This window comes from Aedes aegypti, chromosome 3, assembly GCF_002204515.2.
Source record: "Aedes aegypti strain LVP_AGWG chromosome 3, AaegL5.0 Primary Assembly, whole genome shotgun sequence".
Lineage (NCBI taxonomy): Eukaryota > Metazoa > Arthropoda > Insecta > Diptera > Culicidae > Aedes > Aedes aegypti.
Genome location: NC_035109.1, coordinates 245,636,574 through 245,660,438, shown reverse-complemented (window position 1 = coordinate 245,660,438; position 23,865 = coordinate 245,636,574). Strand labels below are relative to the sequence as shown.

The window sequence follows — 23,865 nt, the reverse complement described above, 5'->3', positions numbered from 1 at the left end:
ATCTACTCTTAACGGAGTTATCCCATTTCTGCTGCCAATTACAGCAGAGCTGTTAGACATCATCCTCGAAAGCGCCGCTATAGCCGTAGATGCCCTTTTACAGGCATATTCAACGTGGCTAGCGAAGCTGAGCTTGTCATCGATCATTACCTCAAGATGACTAAGGAATTGCTTGGACTCTATGGTGCAATCACCTACCGAGATATTCGCCCGTTGCTCGGACTTGTGATTGTTGACCACCACCACCTCAGTCTTGTGACGGGCCAGTCCTAGTTTCCTAGACTTCATCCATTCCTCAACTATGGAAATAGAGTGCGCTGCTGTCAACTCTACTTCCTCCATCGATTCTATAGACCACTAGGGTGACATAGGGCAGCCTCAGAACGTCGTCGTACATCGCATTCCATAACAGCGGGCCCAAGATTGAACCTTGGGGTACTTACTTGATACTTGATGGACTACAATCCGCTACGTTGAATCTACGCCGAATGGATAATTCTTCTCCACTGGGCTCGGTCCTAAGCCAATCGCTTCCAGTCGCCCTGAACGTTTAGTGCCCTTAAGTCCTCTTCAACTGCAAAAAGCCAACGTGTGTGTGGCCTACCACGAAGCCGACGGCCTCGTCCGGGTTCTCTACTGAATATTATTTTTGCATGTCGTTCTTCCGGCATTTGTACCACGTGACCAGCCCAACGCAGTTTGGCCGTGTTTCATGAGCATGATAATATCCACTTCTTTATATACTTGGTACAACTCTTCATGCGACGCCGCCAGATGCCATTTTCTTGTTCGCAGCACTTCAGCACGCTTTCCGGTCGACCTCTTTTAACGTCCAGGATTCATGGCCGTATAGAGCAACCGGAAGGATAAGAGTCTTATATAGCGCGAATTTTGTTTTCGTCTGCAGGCTACGGGCCTTGAGTTGGTTACGAAGCCCGTAAAAAGCCCTATTCGCAGCTGCAAGACGCCTTTTTACCTTGCGGGTAACATCATTATCGCAAGTCACTTAAGTACCAAGATACCTTGAGGTACTGTCGCGGTAATAGGGTCCTAAAGCCCCGTCCCTATTTTAGTGCCAAACGCTTAAGTTTAGGCCAATAACACATGTTTACTCAATTTTCTAATGTTTTCCGTTGGTTTGAGCCCAAAAAACATTTTTTTTAAATTTTGTCACACGCCTTGGCTTAAACTCAAATTTTGGGTGTATTTTGTTTTCCGTGTCCCTTCCGAAATGTCAGATAGGAACAACCCCAGTGGTCGAACTAAAACCCCTGTGATCTTAAGTGTCAAGGTTCATTTATGGACCCAATTTTTAAATTAAAGTTTAAACATGATATAGCCGTTATTTGAGCGGAAAAAATTGCTAAAGTAGTTGTAGTAAGGTGCTCTTTCGTGTTATTGAATAAAAACAAGATTTCATTAAACATTTTAGGACCCAATTCGAACGCTTTTCTGCCCCTCCTCTGTGTAATACAGTAGCATCCTACCATCAAAATAGCTTTCTAGAAGCTTACACAACTGCACCGGTACCTTGAGGCGGTGAAGTGCGTGGGCTATCGCTTCTCAGCTTGCTTTGTTGAACGCATTCTTCAAATCCAGAGTGACAGCCACGCAGTAACGGATGCCGCTCCTTTTATGCTTGATTGCCACCTCAGCTGTCTGAACTACCGACTGGATAGCGTCCAGGGTAGATTTACCTTACCTGAATCCGAACTGGTTGTTGGACAGGCCATCCGCACTCTCCGTAGACGGTACTAGCCTTTAGAGAATCAACCTCTCCAATAACTTGCCCGTCGTATCTAGTAGACACATAGGTCTATACGCCGACGGGTCACCTGGTGGGTGACGGGTTCCCCGCCTTTGGTAGTAGCACCAATTTCTGTCGCTTTTATACATCCGGGAAGATTCCTTGCTCAATGCAGCGTTGATCGCTATGAGTATAACCGTCATCAACGCGCCAGTTCTTGGTACCTAAAAGATTAGGACTACAAAACGTCACGTCGATAATCGATTCTGCACTATTTCTCGACCGTGTGGCAAAATTCCTCAATCGCCACCTTGGGGGCGCGTAACAACTGCAATAGAACACGCCGTTATTTTTTTTTCTGTCACCAAACCGTCATTTGAGATAGAGACAACTTCATGGATTTGGTATCGTCCTGTCGTCCCTATAGCTGCTAGCTGTTGAGACCTGGGAGGGAGAAACCAATACACAATTTCTGTACGTCATAGTGAGCCGGGGTTCCGCTATCACGAACTGTCACTGTGAGTCCAGATCTCAAACATTGAACTAACATGGAAAAAGCGCGTAACTAATTAAAACACATTTTCGCATTTCATCAAAAGCAGTGATGCATTTTGAACTGAACGCGAGCCAAAAGTGAACTGAACGCGTTCTAATTTTGCACGAGAACCTAGTAAGCATTGAACCACAGACAAACAGACGTCACACTCTCATCATTGTCCATCGACCACCTTTTTAACGGTCGATTCAAAAATATGTTAGGTGGCCAATCCGCCACCCGCAGCGCTTGCTTCGTTTTTGTTCGTGTTTGACGTTTACACACTACCGCCATCTGTTGGCCCGTCGGCCAAAAACGCTGATTTTAGCATTGGGCGTACATGTCCTCGTGACTATGATTTTGATCGAGATTTGTTCAAAGTGTTACGTCTGTTTGTCTGTGATTGAACTCTCGGTGCAAGATTCTGCTCAAGAACGGCCCGTTCGCTTCAAAATGCACAATGAAGCTGAAAACACGAAAAACATTACATCATAACATATTGAATTCCAATCGTTACAAATATATGGCACCTTAAATGTTTCCTAACATCTTTGCAAAATTTTGCAACATTGAAATAAGTCGTGTGTCTGCCATGACGACAGTTTTCATTCCGCGTTCAATTTTCAGCTCGCATGGGTTCAAATTTTTGAACTGCTCAATGTTCAAGCCTGCTTGATCCCTCGTTCAAAAGTTTGAACTGGAACGCAAACTGAACGCGTTCAAATGCAACACTGTTCAAAAGTGACAAAAATCGAATGAAAATCAATTCATGTACACAATGCAAGTAATGTCACGTGAGCACCTTTCAATCGGATTGAATGCATTGAATGCTTTATGCATTGAAAAACGCATCGTTTTACTTTTTCCAATAAAAATGAATATTTAGTGCATAGAAAACTGTGGCCCTTTTCCATGTTTGTCAGGAAAAATCGAAAGTACACAACAAAAGAAAACTAGCGATTTTCCCCAAGCCTGCCTTGATTGTTGTTGGCAAGCTGGAGTTATCTTGCAGTTCAAACAAACATTGTTCTATATTTCGTGTGTAGTATCGGTGCCTCCCTCCCAGGTTGAGACCTATTCGCCACCCAGTTTCCGTCGTTGGCTGGTATGCGGTGTGGATCCGATAGTAACACCACATCAGGCTTGGTTTTTCCGAGACTGACTGCCAAAGCAGCTGCTGGGCTGCATCACAGTGGTTTAAATTTAACTGTGTTACTTTCGTTTTGGCTGCTTTAATACTCCACTTGTGCCCGGACATTTGGGTCCGCCCGTAAAATGTCCGCTGTCTGCTCTGTCGACAAATATTAAGCACTTAGCGATTTGCTTACAATCGCTTGCCCTCTGGCCTTCGGTGCCACATTTTCTGCACATCTTACTTCTGTCGGAACCATTGCAATTCCACGACTTATGGCCCTTCCCGAAATACTTGAACCAAACTTCAGGAGGCTGTTGTATGCTCAACCGGCAAACCGATCAGTATGCCCAAGTTCGCTTTGTTGACCTCTGCGACCGGCAGCCTGATCGCCGCCATCTGGATGCCCTGCGGGCCCTTTCTAAGGTGGATGGCCTTACTGGCTACGTCGATGACACACTGCTCTTTGGGGGCAGCCGAGACCTCTGCTGCATCGGTGACCTCATCCAGATTTTTACACTGGAGAGTCGCTTCAGCAGTAAGGGATCTTACATCAACCTCGTCGCCAAGTACCGTTTTGACTCATATTCCGAACACTTAAGGTCAACAGTGACTTCAAATGCATCTGATTGGCATAAATTAGCAGATATTTAGGTAAATTTTAATTTCTTCGCAAAGCCTAACTGTTAGCTGGTGCGTGTACCGATAATAATTTTGATTCAATAAGTTAGCGCTCAACTTCCGAGCGGAGCAGTCGCGTTTCGCACAGAAAGTCTACGAAGTTAAGCACTGTTTCTCCAAGTCGTTATTTCTCGCTGGACATCGCCGAGCCACTTCGTATCGCGTTCTTCGTCGCCGCGTGCGAATGTTTCGCGATGAGTCGCCGCGGGAATACTTTTCGAATCGACTATTCGAAAGTACCAAAGAAGCCAAGCTATCAGGAGCTTCACCATTTTGTGGGTACTGTACTCGGGTTGACTCGCGAAGATGTCGCGAGAATCCAGACAAGTCGAAGTCTAGGTTGTGCGTTCGTGAAAGTGAGACAGCTTGAAGTGGCACAACGAGTAGTTGCCGAGCACGACAACAAACACTCGACAGAGGTTGACGGAAAGGTCTACCCACTACGAATCGTATTAGAAGATGGCGCTGTAGAGGTAAAACTCACAGATCTATCAGAAGATGTCTCGGACGAGTGCATTACCGAATTCTTGTCGGGATATGGTGATGTTCTATCGATACACGAGCTGATGTGGGATGAAAAATATCACTTTGGCGGCATTCCTACTGGAGTGCGCGTCGTGCGGATGATGGTTCACACCAACATTCCATCATTCGTTACAATTGACGGAGAAACGACAAATCTGTCATATTTCGGGCAGCAACAGACATGTAAGCACTGCGGTGAATACGTACACAACGGTATTACTTGTGTGCAGAATAAAAAACTGCTCGTCCAAAAGTCATATGCAAATGTGACGAAGCAGACTTTACCCAAACCAACACGACCAAAGCCATCCGATCCAAATTCATCAGGACCGAAGTCACGGTCTGTTAAAAACATCCCTATCGCTCCTCCATCGGAGCCGCCAGTCACTCAAACACCGACAAAACCGATTCCCGAATCGTCAGCTAGAGCAATGCCTCCACCAGCATCGACGACTACAAACAAGACGCCGAAGCAACGCTCAGAAGCGGACTTCCCCCCACTCCCTCCCCCTAACTCAACGGATAACGCAGATGAGAACGCTCTCGGATGTGGAACCAGCACACGAAGACCGGCATCTCCTGAAGGCATCGAAAACGAGACCGATGAATCAACTTCGATGTATGTGAGAAGAGCGCGCAGGCGACCGCCGGGCAAAAAGCCTCGAAATGATCGTAGCGACTTCTCGAACGACGAAGATATCAGAACATAGATTTCACCATGGATTATACTTCGTATAACATTGCCACAATAAACATCAACACTATAACCAATGCGACTAAGCTCAATGCTCTCCAAAGATTTATTCGTACCATGGACCTCGACATCATATTTTTGCAGGAGGTTGAAAATGAACAACTATGTCTTCCCGGCTACAACGTAGTTTGTAATGTGGACCACATGAGGCGGGGGACAGCTATTGCGCTGAGGGAACATATTCAATTTTCCTCGGTGGAGAAGAGTCTCGACGGCAGGTTAATAGCTCTACAGATTAATAACACTACTCTCTGCAACGTGTACGCACCATCAGGGACAGTAATGCGTGCGGAAAGAGAACGATTCTTCAACAACACGATCGCGTATTATCTTCGGCACCACACCGAACACGTAGTCTTGGCAGGGGACTTTAATTGTGTGCTTCGGAAATGTGATGCAACAAATAACAACCACAGTCCGGCTCTACAAGCGACCGTGCTTCAAGCACAGCTCCATGATGTATGGGTAAAACTTCGATCGCGTACCCCAGGTCCAACATACATTACGCACAATTCGGCATCTCGGCTTGATCGTGTGTATGTTAGTAGTGGTCTCTGTGAGCAACTGAGAACTACCGAAACACACGTCTGTTCCTTCTCCGATCATTTAGCTGTGACCGTGCGCCTATGTCTTCCCTCTCTCGGCCGTCCACATGGCTCAGGTTTCTGGTGCCTCCGCCCGCACCTCCTAACAGATGGAAACATCCGTGAATTTGGAATTCGTTGGCAATACTGGACTCGCCAGCGCCGTAGCTATCCATCGTGGATAACGTGGTGGCTCGCATATGCCAAACCGAAGATCAAATCTTTTTTTCGTTGGAAATCAAAAGCTGTTTTCGATGACTTCCATCACGAGCATCAACGATTATATGCAGAATTAAGGTTGGCCTATGACGGTTACTATCAAAACCGAGACATGATATCCACGATTAACCGCATTAAGGTGATTATAGAACGAAGCCACAGCTCAAATTTTCAAGAGCACAAGAATTGAGAACCAAATAGCGCTTCGCGTCGAAAATCTATCCCATTGGTCACCACCAGCAAGCAAGCAAGTTGATTGGTTTTCAACGCGAACAGTTGTCAGATACTCTCGTCTTGTGCACTTGAAAATTCAAAGTTTGGCTTCGTTTTATAATCACCTTAAGGCGCAAATGCTTGCATTACAGCGAAATTTCACACAACACTTTGTGCGAATAAATGAAACATATGTCGCAGGTGAACCACTTTCTACGTTCCAGTTAGGAGAAAGAAAACGAAAGAAGACAATCATCACACGATTGCAGGGGGAAGGCGATGAAATTCTCCACAAATCGGATGCCATAGTGCAGAATTTGTTCATGCATTTTCGAGATCTTTACACGGAAGGAAGAAGTGAGCTACCGTAAATTCGGGTGAAATTGATCAGTTGGGTGAAATTGATCATCGTGTCACCAGATTTTATGTCTTCCTTATGGAGCACAAATATCAATTTAACTTGCAGTGAATGAGCATTGTTTGTCGTAACTATTGTCGAATTGTGTGTTGTGAAGTTTTTTGCGTTAACGAATGTTAATTACTATGAAAATAATGCAAAATTTCAAAATCATGTACGGTGCAGTATTGACAAACATACATAAACTCCTAGTTATAAACAAGGATTCGAACATGGTATACACCTGAAAGTTTGAGAGGATGATTAAGATATATCCCCAAAGCAGATTTCATCACCAAAACTCGTAACAATTTGCTCATTTGGTTGAAATAATTGAATTTCTGATAGATATCAGGGAATTCCTTAGGAAATTGCATACATTTAGGCGTTTTCCGCGTAATTCTTGAAATTTAACTGTTCAATATTCATATGAATATTGTATTGTTAAGAATTTAACAAGCATATTCGGATTCAGGGAGCTCGAATTTATTAAGAAAAATTGTTTTGGAAACTAACAATAATCGCATTGACAAGTGATCAATTTCACCCCGAAATGAGATCCCCCGATTTTTTATTTTAGAGATATTTGTTAGCACTAAGATGACATTTGTTAGAAAATTTCAGTACGTGAGCCGATGAGGCTCACCTTTGTACTTGTTTTCCTGCATTTAGTTGTTCGGCATTTTCAAAATTATAGAAAGCAGACAAGAAAAACCGTGAAAAGTGATCAATTTCACGCGAAATTACGGTAGCTGAAGAGGACATGTTCCACTGCGAGAGAATAATCCCACTAGAAGACGTCCATAATGATGCATGTACTAACGAAATAACTACGGAAGAAATATACTCGGCCATAAAATCAAGTGCAAATAGAAAATCACCGGGTCCCGATGGAATTCCGAAGGAGTTCTACCAGCGCACATTCGATATTATCCACCGAGAGCTCAATCTCGTCATCAACGAAGCGTTGGCCCAAAATTTTCCTTCCGAGTTTGTGAATGGTGTAATCGTGTTAGTTAAAAAGAAAGGTACAAATGACTCTGCTCGTTCTTACAGGCCGATATCTCTACTTAACGTAGACTATAAAATCCTCTCACGTGTTCTCAAAGGTAGATTAGAGACTGTAATGCAACATCATCAGATTCTCACCCGAAGCCAGAAGTGCTCAAATTCTGATCGGAACATCTACCAGGCTGTTCTCTCACTGAAAGATAGAATTGCCAGCCTGATCGGACGAAAACAGAGAGGAAAACTTGTTTCGTTCGATCTTGAAAGTGCTTTTGATCGAGTAAGACGGAATTTTCTGCACACAACCATGACCTCTCTCGGATTTAATCCCGGTTTCGTGCAGCTGTTAGAGCGAATAGGAAATTTATCATCCTCACGCCTTCTCGTAAATGGACATCTCTCAGCAGCAATACCCATTCAGCGTTCGGTTCGTCAGGGCGATCCCCTATCGATGCACCTCTTTGTGTTGTATCTACACCCCCTAATGAAACAGCTGGAACACGAGTGTGGTACCGATTTAGTAGTAGCGTACGCAGATGATATCACTGTTATTGTGACGACGATAGCAAGACTCGAGAGGGTCCGAGAGGTATTCACACACTTCGAGCGAATTGCTGGAGCGAAGCTAAACTGGGAGAAAACGAAATCTATCGACGTCGGCTTTTTTGAAGGGAACCCAATAAGAGTGCCATGGGTGGCAACCGAACACAAGATGAAAATACTGGGTGTCATTTTCGCCTATTCCATCAGATTGATGGTTACACTGAATTGGGATGCTTTGGTGACGACATTCACTCGACTGGTATGGTTGCATGGTATGCGCGCACTCACGCTGCATCAAAAAATAACTCTGTTGAATACCTTCATAAGCTCCAAAATGTGGTATATTTCCTCGATACTTCCTCCGTACTGCGTGCACATTGCTAAGATCACGGCAAAAATGGGCAGTTTTATATGGAGCCGTAATCCAGCGCGTGTCCCGATACAGCAATTGGCGCGTAGCACAGACCATGGTGGATTAAAGCTGCACCTCCCAATCTTCAAGTGCAAGGCTTTGCTTATAAATCGGCACATCCACGACATCGACTCCATGGTATACTACAAGTCCTTCATTGGCCAAGATAATCCCCTCCCAGATTATCCTTGTTTGAAATTGATTCACCAAAATTTTCCAAATTTGCCACCTCAAATTCAGCAAAACCCATCCGCCGATCTGATTTATCGTTTCTACGTTGAACAAACGGATCCCCCAAAGGTAGAACAGGAAAATCAAAATGTTAACTGGGCCCGAGTTTGGAAGAATATAGCATCGAAAAAACTATCGTCGATGGAGCGTAGCGAACTCTATCTGATTGTGAATCAGAAAAAAGAACATCGTCGTTTGTTGCATAGGATAGGGCGAACGGATGGAGAAAACTGTGTACACTGCGGTGCAGCGACAGAAACACTTCAACACAAGTTCAGTGAATGTCCCCGTGTGATCGCAGCGTGGCAGTTCCTGGAAAGAAAAGTGTCAACGATTTTGAATGGTTGGCGCAGATTATCCTTTACGAACCTTTCTCAACCCTCATTGGAGAACATCGGACAGACGAAAAGAACTGAAATACTTAGACTATTTGTTTATTACATCTGCTATGTTAACAATATTAACGATAGAATTGATGTAAGTGGATTAGAATTTGCGTTGAATTGCGGAGTTTAAACGAATTATTGTAAATAATACTTTTTAAATCGCACAATAAACAGTTTTACAAAAAAAAAAAAAAAAAAAAATCAGTTAGTTTTAGTATTGTTTTAACGTAAAAGTATGAAACAACATTTTGATTCAAATGCCGAACACTGTGTTGATTCTGTCTCATATTCCGAACACCTTGATTCAAATTCCGAACAGCACGAATAAACCGTATTCAAATGAATAATTTCACAAATAAATTTATCTGAGCTAGTTCTACTGGTCTCAAACTAGTGAATCATCACTACTCCCGCAGTATAAATTATATTGGAGACGTTAAAATTGAATTGCAATTGACTGTCATTTCCTTGTTATTTGGTGACATATTTCAGCGAAACATTTCAACCAAATCGCCATACAAAAACCGAGTGTTCGGAATATGAGTCTGTTCGGAATTTGAGACAAAACGGTACTTCTTGTGCCAGTTGGTTGTAGACTGCACCCTTTTCCTTGGCGTCCTTCTTCAAGACTAGGATCATTTCACCAATCCTAGGTCGCCTTATGCTCCGCACGTCTGCGCCCAATGGCGATAACTGCTCCGTGCTTCGCATCGCCTTCAGAACCTCGGCGTATTTCGCTTCCTCCGTTTTGATAACGAGGGCTTCGCCTACGTTTCGCTGTTTTCGGTTTAGCGCTTTCCTTGGGCTCCGTTTTCGGTTTCCTGTTTTTTCTTATTTCCAACGGGTTGCTGTTGCCTTGCGCCCGTGGTTCCTGTGGATGCACTGCCTGGTTCGGGTTATCCCTGGGTTCCTTTTTGGCTTGGCTTTCTTGGCCTTAGGCTTGGTGTTGGCCTCTTCTTCGTTGCCATGTCCTCTTGATCGCGGGGCTTGGCTCGTGCCAGTTTTATCGTTCTGGAGGACGGCCGCGTAGGTCATTTTTCCCTTAGCAACCATACGTTTATTCGCCACGTATTCATCCTCGGAAGGTCCCCTCTTTTGCATCGCGTATCGAATAATATCATCAAATATATTCGCGTTGCCTGTGAAGGAAAACACTTCGGTCTGACGAGACTTAGTGTCTCTTTTGCCTTCTACTTTGCCAAGTTGTTCCTTGGCTTTCTCGTAGTCCTGCTTTGCAGCTAGGACTGATTGTCGCAATTTCAGTAGACTTGGTTTCAAGTCTTTGTTGATATTGCTTTTGCTCTTAACAAACTCGATGATGACATCAGGTTTCTCAGCAGCTACCTGCATTTTAGGGAGGTACTCCCTATTGCGATCCATGGCCTCGATTAGTCCTGGGCCATCGGTCACCTCACATGTTGCAGCCGTCGTCACAGTATCTAGGCTTTTGCCCACACTGTTCCCATTTAAGTTGATGTTGGTCGCCTCCTTCCTTGACGGGAACCTTAGCCGGGTACTGTTAGGTCCAGAAGCCTCTCCTTCACATTCCGCTACTAGTTGTTTGTTTTGGTTGATCATCTCTTATGGGTCCTAAGAGCCGCTATTCAACTCCATTGGAATAGTTGCCTTTATGATCCCATGGTTATCTATGCAAGTAGGGAGGCCATGCTAGAGTTGCATAGTCCTTTATCAGGATGGCCAGTGAAAATTCAATTTCAAATTCCCGGTTTTTTCCCGATATTTCAAAAACTTTCCCGATTTAATTATAAACTAAAAACGTCGCTATTTTATCATTTCAAAAGACTATATTATGGTCATACACTAAAGCATTCTTATTAGGGATAGATGGAAAACATTCTTATTGAAGTTATATAAATTTTGGTCGCGCATTCAAATTGTTTGGGCCCATAATAGTTTCAGCTAAATTACAGCCTGATAGATGAAACGATCGGTCGTAAAATTTGTTATGAAAATGTTTAGTGTACAAAATGCTTGAACATTGTTGGTATGATGAGATCGAGTCAATTTTAGAATGAATCGAAGTTTTAAAATTAAGGTGAAGATGAAACGAAGCCATACCTTAATACTTCAAGAGCACAAAACTAGAAAACTTGATAGTGGTTAAAGCTTATCAAATATTCAGCGCGAACCGCTATTTGGTTCTCTAGATTTGTGCTTATGAAAATTTTGGGGATGGCTTCTCTACATCTTCACCTTATAAGTTTACTTTAAACCGAGTTTATCAATTGTCATACGTCAACCTTTAGTGATTCCGAAACATGTTTCAAATGATATTACCCCCAGGATGCCAAAAGCATACCTTTAGCATTAAAAAATAGAACCATTAAGTGGGGAATTTTAAGTTTAGATTTATATACAATTTTAAATGCAATTAATAAGAGCTTATCGAATTGCTTGCTTAGAGAAATGTAATTGATTTCATTCAAACAATTTATTTTGTAACATGGAATTTATAAAACCTTCGAAAAATCACTATTCGTTAGGTTTTTCTATACTAAACGATTTTAACTTGAAGTCCAATTAATTACTGGATTAAAGAAAATCTTCGGTAAGGCTATCTCTAAAATATCGATCAAATCTGTTTCAATTGCAAACATTTGTGTAAAGATTCTGTTTCCATATACTATCCTTGACTAGTTTGGGATTCAAATGTTGCTATAGTAGAATCCACTAAACGATAGTATAGGAATTTTGCTGGTTGGAACATTAACTGTTTTGCAAAATTTTCCCGGTGTTAATTGAAATTCCCGTATTTTTCCCGGTTTTCTCCCGGTGATTTGAAATTCCCGGCTTTTTCCCGGTTTTCCTGATTTCCCGGTGCGCTGGTCACCCTGCTTTATGGGGTACTATGTTCAGAGCCGGATCGGCGCAAGTCAGGTAAAGGCATCTGAGCCTAGTTGGAACAACCAGGCGACGGATTTGGAACGTACTCTAAGGCCTGCCACGGTTTTACGGGACGGAAGCAGCCTGCGCCATTAACCCACTCGCCGTTTCGGGCCAGTGTAACCCGACTCTACTAAGGGAGAAGAATGTCGCCGCTGTCAGCCTCAAAGCATATTATCCAGTACATATACCGTTTTTTGTCCTTAGTCATGTGCTGCCAGTATACATAATTGGGGCCATCCTGGCGTTGGTTCCAATGTGCTCGAAGCACTTCTACTTGTAGTTCCATGCTTTACCCGTTTGTATCGCGACCAGTACGCCATAATCAGGATCTTACTGGCATCAATCCTGATGTGCTGGTTGGCACTCCTGTTAGTTTGGGCTAGGGTGCTTTGGTACTTTCAGCGGCACCGGTCGCTGTGACAGAATTGCATTCGGATTTTTGTGGTTTTTACGAAGGTTTACCAAAGCCCGCTGCGAACTTCACCACATCCTGGGCAACTCCCCAACTCGCAGAGGTCCTGGAGGAGTCCGTTAAGCCCCTGGACTTTCGTTCCTGCTGCCCCGACAGAATACATTGTGTAAAACACATAATGCGAAACCATAAGGGTGAAAGTTTAAACTAAATTACAACACCCGTATAATCGCATCTTTATTTTGCCTCAGGTTCTACACTGAAGAAGGATAGCCGATTATCTCGGAGAAACACAAGCACCTGCACCATTGCTCCAGGTAGCACAGGAAGGGCACAATACTGTAGAGGACGCCCTGGTACTCCACAGGCTCCGTTTGCGGTTATGTTTTTTAGACCCCCCCCCCCCTAACCATTCATTTCTAGGCACGGTAAGCTTAAGGTCGCATGAATTAGGGGTCACTTTCACTACCGGAACAGGCATTCCGTAGTGTTAATTCTTAGCCAATTGAAACAATCGCTACCGACAGCACACGGCTATCTAGGCTGATCGGAAAAAGGAAGTTAATATTGATGATTAACTCCTGACGTGCCCAAACAGCCGTTGCTTACCTCTGCATTTCCACCTTGGTTACTGGGAGGGATGTTTATCAATGGAGAGGATCGTTGGGTCACAGGATTCACTTTGATAAGCGATAAAACCATGATAAACAATTATTTGTGAGATATAAACATTCCTTCAATTAATATGTAAAAGTGTCTATGCAAAAGAAAATAATGTCGACCCTTAAGGTGACGAACCATTAAAGTTTAAATAAAATATATGTTGAAATTCAAGTTATGTTTGAAGAGCTGTGGAAATTACATTCAAATCTCTTAAGTTGGTCATTTGTATGAAATTTAAAAAAATACACTTATGACACCCATTCGAACATAGAACAACAAAATTGTCGAAATAGAAAAACTCACCTCTCTCGGACCGTCTGCGAGTGCCCCTTGGACTTGGATGGCGTCCCGTTCATGTGGGAGATGATAGCAGAGGCGTCCAGGCTTTGAGATTTCCGGTGATATGGATGAGATTGCTTCGGTCCATGGGACGCCGACGAGGTCGAGGCGGGCGCTTCGTGAGATTGTTGCTGTTGCTGTGCTGCTGAACCTGCAGCAGCCGCATGTTTTGAGGGAAGCTTACCGGTGGCTTCAGCTTTGAGACTAAAATGAAGGAACTGGTTGAAGAGATGTTCGATTTTTTGACATAAGTAGCGGTACACTTACCCATGCATGGAAGGTCGCTCTTTGTGGGGTTTGACCCGTTGGGAGCCATACATATAAGGAACATTTTCGCGGCCTTGCGCTAACAGTACGTCGACTGGGAGATTTTGAAGAAGTTGACTCGGACACGAACCAGATCTAAAGTTTAGGTATTTCATGTATTCCACGCAGTATAGAAATAAAACGCGACACTTACCTCACATGTACCGGATTGATAATTTGTTGTAGGTTGTTCTTCATAGGTGCAGCACTCGGCAAAGAACTATCCTCAAACACGGGGTTATCCATGGAGTAAGCCGGGTTGGTAGTACCACTGCTGCCAGAAGTCGGAGATTTTGATCGCTTAATATTGGTCAGCCGCTTCATCAAACTGACCGCCGACGAATCCTTCTTCTCCTTGACCGGTTGTGCAGTTGCTGCACTCGGCGAAGGTTCTGCTCCGGCTGCAGCAGCGGTGTTCCTATCTGGGGGTGCACTTCCAGATTTCCTTCCAAAGAGGGAATCTATGTATCCCGATTGATTGGGATGCTGCTGTTGTTGCTGTTTGGTCCACAATGGGCCCGCAACAGCGGCAGATGAGGGACTGTTGGTAATAGTAGCGTCCCGTGGGGGTAAGGCAGGCAGTGTGATTTGGGCTAGGTTATTGGACGGATTCTGGACCCCGGAAGTGGTGTTGGTAGAGGCAGTGGTACAGGGGGATAGTCCCTGGCTGTTTGTGTGCTTGGATTGGCTGGAGTGGCCAACTTCACGGCCCTTGTACACGGTAACGTAATTACCAGGGAAAACTCCAGACTTTTGCTGCCGGTTGGCGCCCTTGAACCAACCGTCCTGACAGCGTTCGGTGACGTAATAGATCGCTATTAGAAAAACACAATAATTAGCATCAACTAGAGAAAAAGACAAGCAATTCTTTATAATATTTTTTACTGATAATTTTTTTTAATAGCTGAACAACTAGTTCTAATGAACAACTGTGTTTTATTGTGGTTTTAAAGATCATTTTTTGCTAACCCTCATCAACGTCTGAACGGGTACTGTTCCTTCCGATCTAAGCGGACTGTAATTTTCTGCGTTTTTCGGGTTTCGGTTTCGGGAGTAAAATCAAACGCGACCGATTGACTCGAATGATTGTACAGAACTTGTTTATTCAGGTTAATTGGGAGACTTACAAAATAATGTGTAGAGTGTGGTTCGGCACAGAAGGTGCTCTAGGAATGTTCACTCTGTTGGGATGCTCAGGTAATCGAACACCCTCCCCGGGTTGAAATACATATTTCAAGCGTTATCTTCATCCAATGGCAAAAAACATATTTCAGTTACTGCCCTCTTAAACTCTCCTCCATTAGGAACTCTTATTGTAACGACGCGAATCACGCCGTCCTCACCAGGATGCGTCGCAGTAATTCTTCCTAGCGCCCACTGCATGGGTGGCTGATTCTTGTCCATCAATAGTACCAAACTGTTATTAACGATTTTCTTTGTTTTCAGCCACTTCTGACGATTTTGGAGTTCCGGCAGACACTCCGCTGTCCATCTCTTCCAAAAATGCTGTACCATGCTCTGCACTAGTTGCCATCTCGAAAGGGAGTTGTATTTTAGATCGAGATAGGACGGTTCAGCTACCGCTTGCATTTCTCGCCCAATCAAAAAGTGTGCCGGTGTTATCGCCGCGTAGTCACTCGGATCGTCTGAACACGGCGCCAGGGGCCGAGAATTGAGTACTGCCTCGATTTGCGTTAGCGTTGTGTACAGCTCTTCGTAGGTTAGCTTCCGGTCACCGACGATTCGTGTCAAGTGATGTTTGACCTGCTTCACCCCGGCCTCCCATATTCCGCCAAAGTGAGGGCTCCTTGGCGGAATGAAAGACCATTCCATTCCCTTCTCGGTGCAGAAGCTTATGATCTTTTTGGTGGAACACTGGTTCTGGAAAAGCTGCCACAACTCGTGCAACTCTGTCTTAGCCCCGACAAAGTTGGTCGCGTTGTCGGAACGCATCGTTTTCGGATATCCTCGTCGGCTTGTGAAGCGTCTCAAGGCTGCGAGGAACGCATCCGTCGTCAGGTCAGAGACCAATTCCAGGTGTATAGCACGAGTTTGCATACACACAAACAGGCACACGTAAGCCTTTGTGATGAGAGGTTTACGCGCAGCAGAGGATGACTTGACCCAAAATGGTCCAGCGTAGTCAACGCCGGTGTTTGTGAAGACCGGAGCTGGTCGAATCCGATAGGACGGTAGATCGCCCATCATTTGCGTTGTTTTCAGAGGGTTTGCTTTGAAGCAGACTATGCAATTTCGAATTACCTTGCGAATTGTAGCCTTAACGTTTAGTGGCCAGTATCGCTGTCGGACAATCGCAAGCAGTCCTTTCTGTCCGATATGCAAATTATCCAAATGCAAGTATCTGACAAGCGCTTCGGTAATCGGATGCTTTGCAGGAAGTATCATTTGGTGGCGGCTGTCGTAAGGAATAAATGCTCGCTTAATCCTACCGCCTACCCGTAGAATGCCGTCTTCTTTATCCAGGAACGCTTTCAATCCGTTGAGTCGGTGCTTCGTGTCAGCACCGTCTTGCAGAGCACGTATTTCGGGCTGGAATGCTTCATGTTGGACCAACCGTACTACTAACAGGATCGCTTGTATTGATTCTTCGCTAGTGAGTGGGCCCTTCATCACTTCCCTTTTGCTCGATTTGATGTACCTCGCAAAGCGAGCGAAGTAGGCCATGTAGCGCACGATTTTTGAAAAGTTACTCACCCTGTCAAAAATCATCATTCGCCGAACGGGAACCGTCACTGCCAGCACGACGCCAGCTCGCATTTCAGGAAGCTCTTCATCAGGAATTTCTGCTTCTTCCGTTGCCTCGACGACAGCGCGATTGAGGAGAGGCGGTCCATTCCACCACAGACTAGATGCGACAAGCTTCTTCGGTTGCTCTCCCCGGGATATCAGATCGGCGGGGTTCTCATTTGTAGGTATGTAGCGCCAAAAGCAATCAGGGACGAGCCCTTGGATCTCACTCACCCGATTCGCCACATAGATGTTTAGCATTTGCGACGGCTTCCCAATCCATGCCAAAACAATTCTTGAGTCGCTCCAGAGATTTGTTGATGCAAATTCCAGCTCTGTAGCGTCTGAAAACTTCACGATCAGTCGAGCGAGTAGCAAAGCCGCCAAAAGTTCAGCACGTGGAGTCGTAATAGCCTTTTCCTTCGCCTTCTTTTTTGGTAGAATGCGCGACTTGCTGCAGATTAGTCTCATTTTGACGGAGCCATCCGGAAATAGAGCACGAGCGTAAAGGCATGCCCCGTAGGCCAAGTCGGAGGCATCCGAGAATCCATGTAGTTCCAGTTGGAGCGGACCTTTCCACGAGATCCACCTGGGCAGTTGTATCTGGTTCAGAAGTGTCATTTCCTTGCGCAAGTTTCGCCATTTGGATTCAACTTCATCGGGTACTGGTTCGTCCCAGCCAATCTGCAGTTCACCAACCTCCCGCAAAATCAGTTTCGCAGTAGTAAGCACTGGACCAAAGAAGCCCAGTGGATCGAATAATTTTGCGAGCTGACTCAAAAGCTTCCTTCTCGTCACGTCGTCGATGCGTTCGTCGGAGACTGACACCGAAAACCAATCCTCGGCTGGATTCCACGTTACGCCTAACGTCTTAACGATCAATTTCGAGTTGTCATCTGTAACCTCGAACGAATTGCCCCGCAGAGCATCAGGAACATCTTCGAGTATGTCAGGATGATTTGCGCACCATTTATGAGCATCGAAGCAACCCTTTGCTAATAGACCTGTTACTTCTCGTTGCAGTTGACACGCCGCATCAATAGTGTCGGCGCCCGACAGGATGTCATCCATATACGTGCCTTTCTCGACGACCTTAGCAGCTTCAGGAAATTCATCCTCATGATCCTCAGCGGTCTGCTTGAGCGCCATGGTGGCTTGAAACGGTGATGGCGCCAGCCCATACGTGACTGTTGTGAGCTCTCGAATGGTCAAAGGTTCCTCTCGATTGTAGCGCCAGAAAATACGCTGATATTTTGTGTCTTCTGAGCGCACGTCGACCTGGCGAAACATTTTGGGAATGTCCAGTGTGAATACATACTGGAATCCCCGGAATCGAAGCAGGATAGCTATGAGGTCGTTCTGGATGGTCGGCCCAGTCATCAGAACGTCGTTGATGGAAACGCCAGAGGACGATTTAGCAGAACCGTCAAATACGACCCTTAATTTGGTCGTCGTGCTTGTTGGTCTCAATACGCAGTGGTGGGGCAGATAAAACACCGAATTATGTTTCTCTGACGGGTCCTCCTGTACCACACGCATATGCCCGAGCAGCTCGTATTCTCGAATGAACTGCGAGTATTGCTCTTTCAATTCCGGCTGCATATCCAATTTTCGCTCCAGGTTCAGATAGCGCCGCAGCGCCATACTACGCGAATCGCCCAACTCATGTCTTCGTTCGTTGAAGGGGTGTTGCACAACGTATCTTCCCTCTTCAGTTCGTCGGTGAGTGCGCCTGAAATGCTCCAAACATCGCTCGTCATCCGCCTTCGGAGGCAGGCGAATCTCGTCACAAGCTTCCACGTTGTAAAAGCTCTTAAGTAGCTCGATAAGCGGCTCATCCTCAGCAGTCTGACAGAAAGTGTGCGCAACGACTGGCTCGTCGCTTGCGATTACTCCTCCAGCGATCCACCCAAGCTTGGTGTTCGTTAGAGTTGGCAGATTCGGGCCGAGCTCGATGCGGTCACTCTCCAGCAATTCCCAGAAGTATTCGGCGCCGATCAGCATATCGACGCGTCCTCGTTTGTTGAAGGCCGGATCAGCCAACACTTCCTTGTTGCGGATAGGCCATTCCGAAATGTCGAAGGATTTCACCGGCAAGTCACCAGTGATTCGGGGAGTCACCAGCAAGTCAAGATCAACAGCATATTCTCCATGGCAGGACTTCACGGTGGTGTGCAGTAAACGACGAATTCGTGTATTGTTGCCGTTCAATCCACTAACCGTATAATCAGCAGGCTCCAATCTCAAGGAAAGTAGATTCGCAAACCTCTCCGTTACGAAATTCATTTGCGAGGCGGAGTCCAGTAGCACCCGGCATGGGTAGGGTGTGTCGCACTTACCGTAAACGAATACCACAGCAGTCGAAAGCAAAGTTTGCTTCTTTTGGCTTTCCACACTTGTACACAGAGTTGTGGAAGTTCCTGATGATGGGCTACTGTCAATCGGAGTCGGACTTGGTTTCACTTCTGGTGTGGGTGCTTCCGTTGGCCTTGCTGAAGAAGTCTTCTTGGAAGAGTCGTCGACATGCAGCAGCGTATGATGTTTCTTGCCGCACTCTCGACAAGAATGGTTCGAGGCACACGCGTTGGTGCGGTGGCCTTTCATCAAACAATTGAAACAGGCACCGCATCGCTTCAAAACATCATATTTTTCACTCACACTTTTGTTCTTAAAAGACTCACATTTCCAGAGTTCGTGAGTTGCTTTACACACTGAACACTTTTGTTCGTTTTTTGCTTCACGGGTTGACACTAGTGTGTGACTTTTCGTCACCTTTGTTTTGGCACTCTCCGTCGTCGGCTTCGTGTCGATCTTCTCATAGATTCGACATTGTTCTTGTAGGAAATCCAGCGTTGCCGTATATGTGGGCAAAACTCCCTTCTTCTGGCGGGCTTCCCACGCTACCCGCAGCTTTTTGTCCATCTTCGCAGCAATGAGGTTCACCAGCATCTGTTCCCCAAGCCCAGCCACAGGTAACTCTTGATTCCTCAGGGCGTCAACGTTCTTCGTGCAAACGTCGATCATCTTCCTCATGTTCACAACATTTTCCTGTCCAACTTTCGGCAAGTTAAACAGATTCTCGATGTGCTTGTCGATGATGATTCTTTTATCCTCATACCGCTGTTCAAGCACCAACCAAGCGGCATCGTAGTCGTTATTATTGACCAGATCCTGGTCGATGATACCGGCTGCTTGTCCGACCAGGCAATTTCGAAGATGATAAAGTTTAAGCGCCGGCTCTTCCTGCTGATGCCGATTCATCACGGTGGTAAACATCGACTTGAAGGAATACCACTTTTCATACGACCCGTCGAAGGTCGGCAGCGGAACTTGCAACGGGGGCAGATACGGCTGGGCTGGGTACATCAAATGATGAGAAAGTTTCTGTTGTGACGCTCCCGGTTCGATCCCGGATAGAGGAACCACCTCAGCGGCTGCCGCTTTATTTGCCTTCTCCATCAGTGCACTCAGTCGGATGACCAAGTCATTATGAAGCGATTCAAAATCCACATATTTTTCCCATTGCTCGGCACGACGCTCATCAGAGAGGGGTAGCGCGTAAATCTTGTTCTGAAAGTCGTTGTACTCGCGATAGCAATGCTCCACTGTCTTTTGGTGGAGTTGCAGGAAGTGAACGTTCAAAATGTTCGGATTCGGTTCTTCATCACTATGCCGCAAAGCACTACACACACGCGTCAACTTCCCTTTTACTGCCCCTCTCTGATGAACCAGCACTTTCAACTGCTCTTCCATCTTCTTATTTTCTTCTTTACGCTTTTGTTCTTCTTTTTGTTCACTTATCGGTGTTCTTGGAATCTTCTCCTTCTTAGGCGGTGGTGTGGCAAACATCTTCTTCACAGTCGCGAATCACATCACATTGAACGACCGCCATTTGTGAGAACAAATTCCACCGATACTTGTTGGAAAAGCACTTTCTTCTTCGAAATTTTTGTTCTTTCGAGACGGCTGAGCGTCACATCCAAAGGATGCTCACGGTTTACTCGAAGCGATCGCTTAGTGCAACTGCAGCTAGCGTCGCTACACTCGGCCAGCAGTGGTCGAATGCTCAATTCACTAATTCACTTTTTTTTCACGCGACCGCCTAGCGGTACATCCACTATCGGATGCTCACAAATCACAATCGTCTACTTTCCTCTTCAGAAGTGACCGCCACGTGCCACCCCGACTAGAGGCCTTAGTCGGGACAGCAGCCAACGCGTCACTACACACGACCGACAACAGCGGACGAATGCTCGAATCGAATTTCAATGTTCGAAGCGACCGCCATTTGCAAAAAAGCACGTCGCTACACTCGGCCGAACGCGATGGCGGAGTGTTCGTATCGGATTTTCACGGGAAAAACGCGGCACAACAACCGTAATCCACCGGTTTTTCGCACATCCGGTCGTTGAAGGACCACAATGTTCCTTCCGATCTAAGCGGACTGTAATTTTCTGCGTTTTTCGGGTTTCGGTTTCGGGAGTAAAATCAAACGCGACCGATTGACTCGAATGATTGTACAGAACTTGTTTATTCAGGTTAATTGGGAGACTTACAAAATAATGTGTAGAGTGTGGTTCGGCACAGAAGGTGCTCTAGGAATGTTCACTCTGTTGGGATGCTCAGGTAATCGAACAGGTACTCATAACTAAAAGAAATCATATCTCCTACATTTCTGATCTGTACTGATTTGGCTTGTTGCCCGGTGTCTCCAATTTAGAAATCTAAACCAAGAAAAGGAATTGGATACAAGGTTCTGAATCTGTATATAAATATCTGGAAGAATAGCTGAAAAAACCTACAATAGAATTCCTTGGAGAATTCTATTAGGATTTTTTGCAAGAATTTAACCTATGGAATTTCTCCTAGAGTAACAAGAAATCGGTGGCAAAGCTAGTGGAAACTAGTTTTTGATAGCTTTGCCACCGATTTCTTCAGTTGTTACTCTAGGAGAACTTCCATAGGTTCCATTCTTGCAAAAAATCCTAATAGAATTCTTCAAGGAATTCTAATGTAGGTTTTTTCAGTTTTTCTTCCAGTTACGTATATACAGATTCGTTCTAGAGCTCAGGAATTGCTCTATAAATTCCTTTAGATGGGTTATTCCAAGAAATCTTCAAGAACTACAAGAATACAAGAACTCTTCCAGTAATTTGCAACAAATTCAATCAAACTAGTCCTGATAGCTCTGGATAGTTTGTGGAAAACTTTTCAAAATAATTTAGGTGGAAATTATTGGAGATGCTAGCGTTGGAGTGCCCTCTAATATTTAAAATTTTTATTTTCGATCTAAGTTCCATTTTTTGCTATCTGAAATCGATCTAAACACGTTTAGGAGAATGATTTATTTTTATTTACAAATTTATGAATTTCAATTTTTGATTTTTCCAATTTTTATTTATTTATTTTTTTTTAACATCCCTATCCTTTGTCATTTTTGAATCCTCTTATGAATACCGATTTTTGATAATAATAAAAATAAGTGTCTTTGCAGTACTTTTGAAAATATAATTGGCCCTCTAATACCCAACCCCGCCTTTAGACGGGATAAACTTTGGAATTTTCAATTCCACCAGGCTCTTCTTCTGTGATAGCTGATAAGTTATGGAAAAACATAAAATTTACAAATTTTTGTTTTTCATGTTAAATTAAACCCAGCCATTTGCAGGTTATAATATAAAATATCTTTTCAAACATGAGCAATTCCACCGAACATGACGAATTTTTTTTTTTATTTAATTTTTGTATTTTTTCAATCGCCTGAAAATTTGCATACAGATTCTTTATAACCAAAAATGCCATTTTGCACCTTCAGACCGCCATTTTGAACCTCGCCTTATTTTTGAGAAGGGCGTATCGGAAAATGCATAGCAAATCTTAAAAAACTGTAACTCGAAAACTGTTTGTCCGATCGATTTGAGATCTTCTACAAAGTTGTAGGTATTGCTTAGAATTATATGGAGAAAAATATGCACGGTAAAAAAAAGTTACAGATTATTTTTTATTTCAAAAACAAAATTTTAAAATCGATTTTCTCCAGACACGCAGTTTCGATTTTTTTTATTTTTGGATATGTTTTAGGGGACAACTTATGTGATTTATTGCACAGTGTTTCAAAATGGAAGAATTATGGACAAAAAAGTTATGATTTTTTAAAAAAAATATAGATTTTGAAAAAAAAATCGAAATAGAGGAAAAGAATAATATTTTATGTGATTATTTGAAAGTACAGAAAAATTGCAATCGAAAAGTCTTAAGTAAATTTTGTCTAGGTTGCATCAATTTCGAGATATACTCATATTTATATAAAATTTTCAAATAAAAAAGTAAAATAGGCCCTTTTCAAACATATTTCGAGTTTCTCCATTCCACAAATATTTAATTTTGATTGAGTGAATCGTAGCTGAATTGTTTATTGTTTGATCAAAACCTATATACTAAAGTATTTAAAAAAGTATGCACGGTAAAAAAAAATATAAACGAAATTTTCAAATGAAAATTTTAAGTTCATTGTTCTTAAAAACCGCAAAATTGATGTTTTTTGGATATGTTTTGCAACATATTGTTTGTAATTTCTTGCTTAATGCCTCAAAACGGAAAATTTTTGGATAAAAAATAAATAATTTAAAAAAATAAATAAAACGAATTCATGCAAAACGATATTTTTGGTGCGTTTTTTTGAGTACAGAAAAATAACTATATATTTTTAAATATGAAAAATTTCTATCGAAAAATACTCAAGTAAAATTTAGCTGAGATGCATCACTTCCGAGATATACACAGTAAATCTAAACGTGGCATTAAAAATGTGATTATATCACAACGGTGTACCTTTGGTCCCCAGGGCTAAGCCCGGCTAATGGGTAAATATTTTCACTTTGTGAACATTCACCTATTTCAGAATCAGTCGTATTGACCGAGGTCATTGACGGTACAGTTACCAAAGACTCCTGACTTGGAACATTCATTTCAGTATCAGAAGTTACATGTTCATCACTGCTCGATGAGTCATCGCTACTAGATAGTTGAGTACAATTAGTCAGTTTTAAACGTCAAGAATCACAAATTTTAAGCTTACTATTTAATTTTTTCTGTTCTGCAAATCCCAACAAAACCAATTTCT

At 43.8% G+C, this 23,865-nt stretch overlaps 1 protein-coding gene across 4 annotated transcripts in view; it reads right to left on the bottom strand.

Annotated features, from left to right (window-relative positions):
* Positions 1–23,865, bottom strand: part of LOC5566586 (E3 ubiquitin-protein ligase SH3RF1) — a 108,243-nt gene that overhangs the window by 2,756 nt on the left and 81,622 nt on the right. For all 4 annotated transcript variants that reach the window (XM_021854763.1, XM_021854762.1, XM_021854761.1 and 1 more), the window contains exons 8-10: positions 14,149–14,809; positions 13,956–14,090; positions 13,653–13,892 (exon numbers count right to left, since the gene is read on the bottom strand). In XM_021854763.1, the coding sequence (XP_021710455.1) occupies positions 13,653–13,892; positions 13,956–14,090; positions 14,149–14,809 (1,036 nt within the window). The remainder of the gene's footprint in view (positions 1–13,652; positions 13,893–13,955; positions 14,091–14,148; positions 14,810–23,865) is intronic.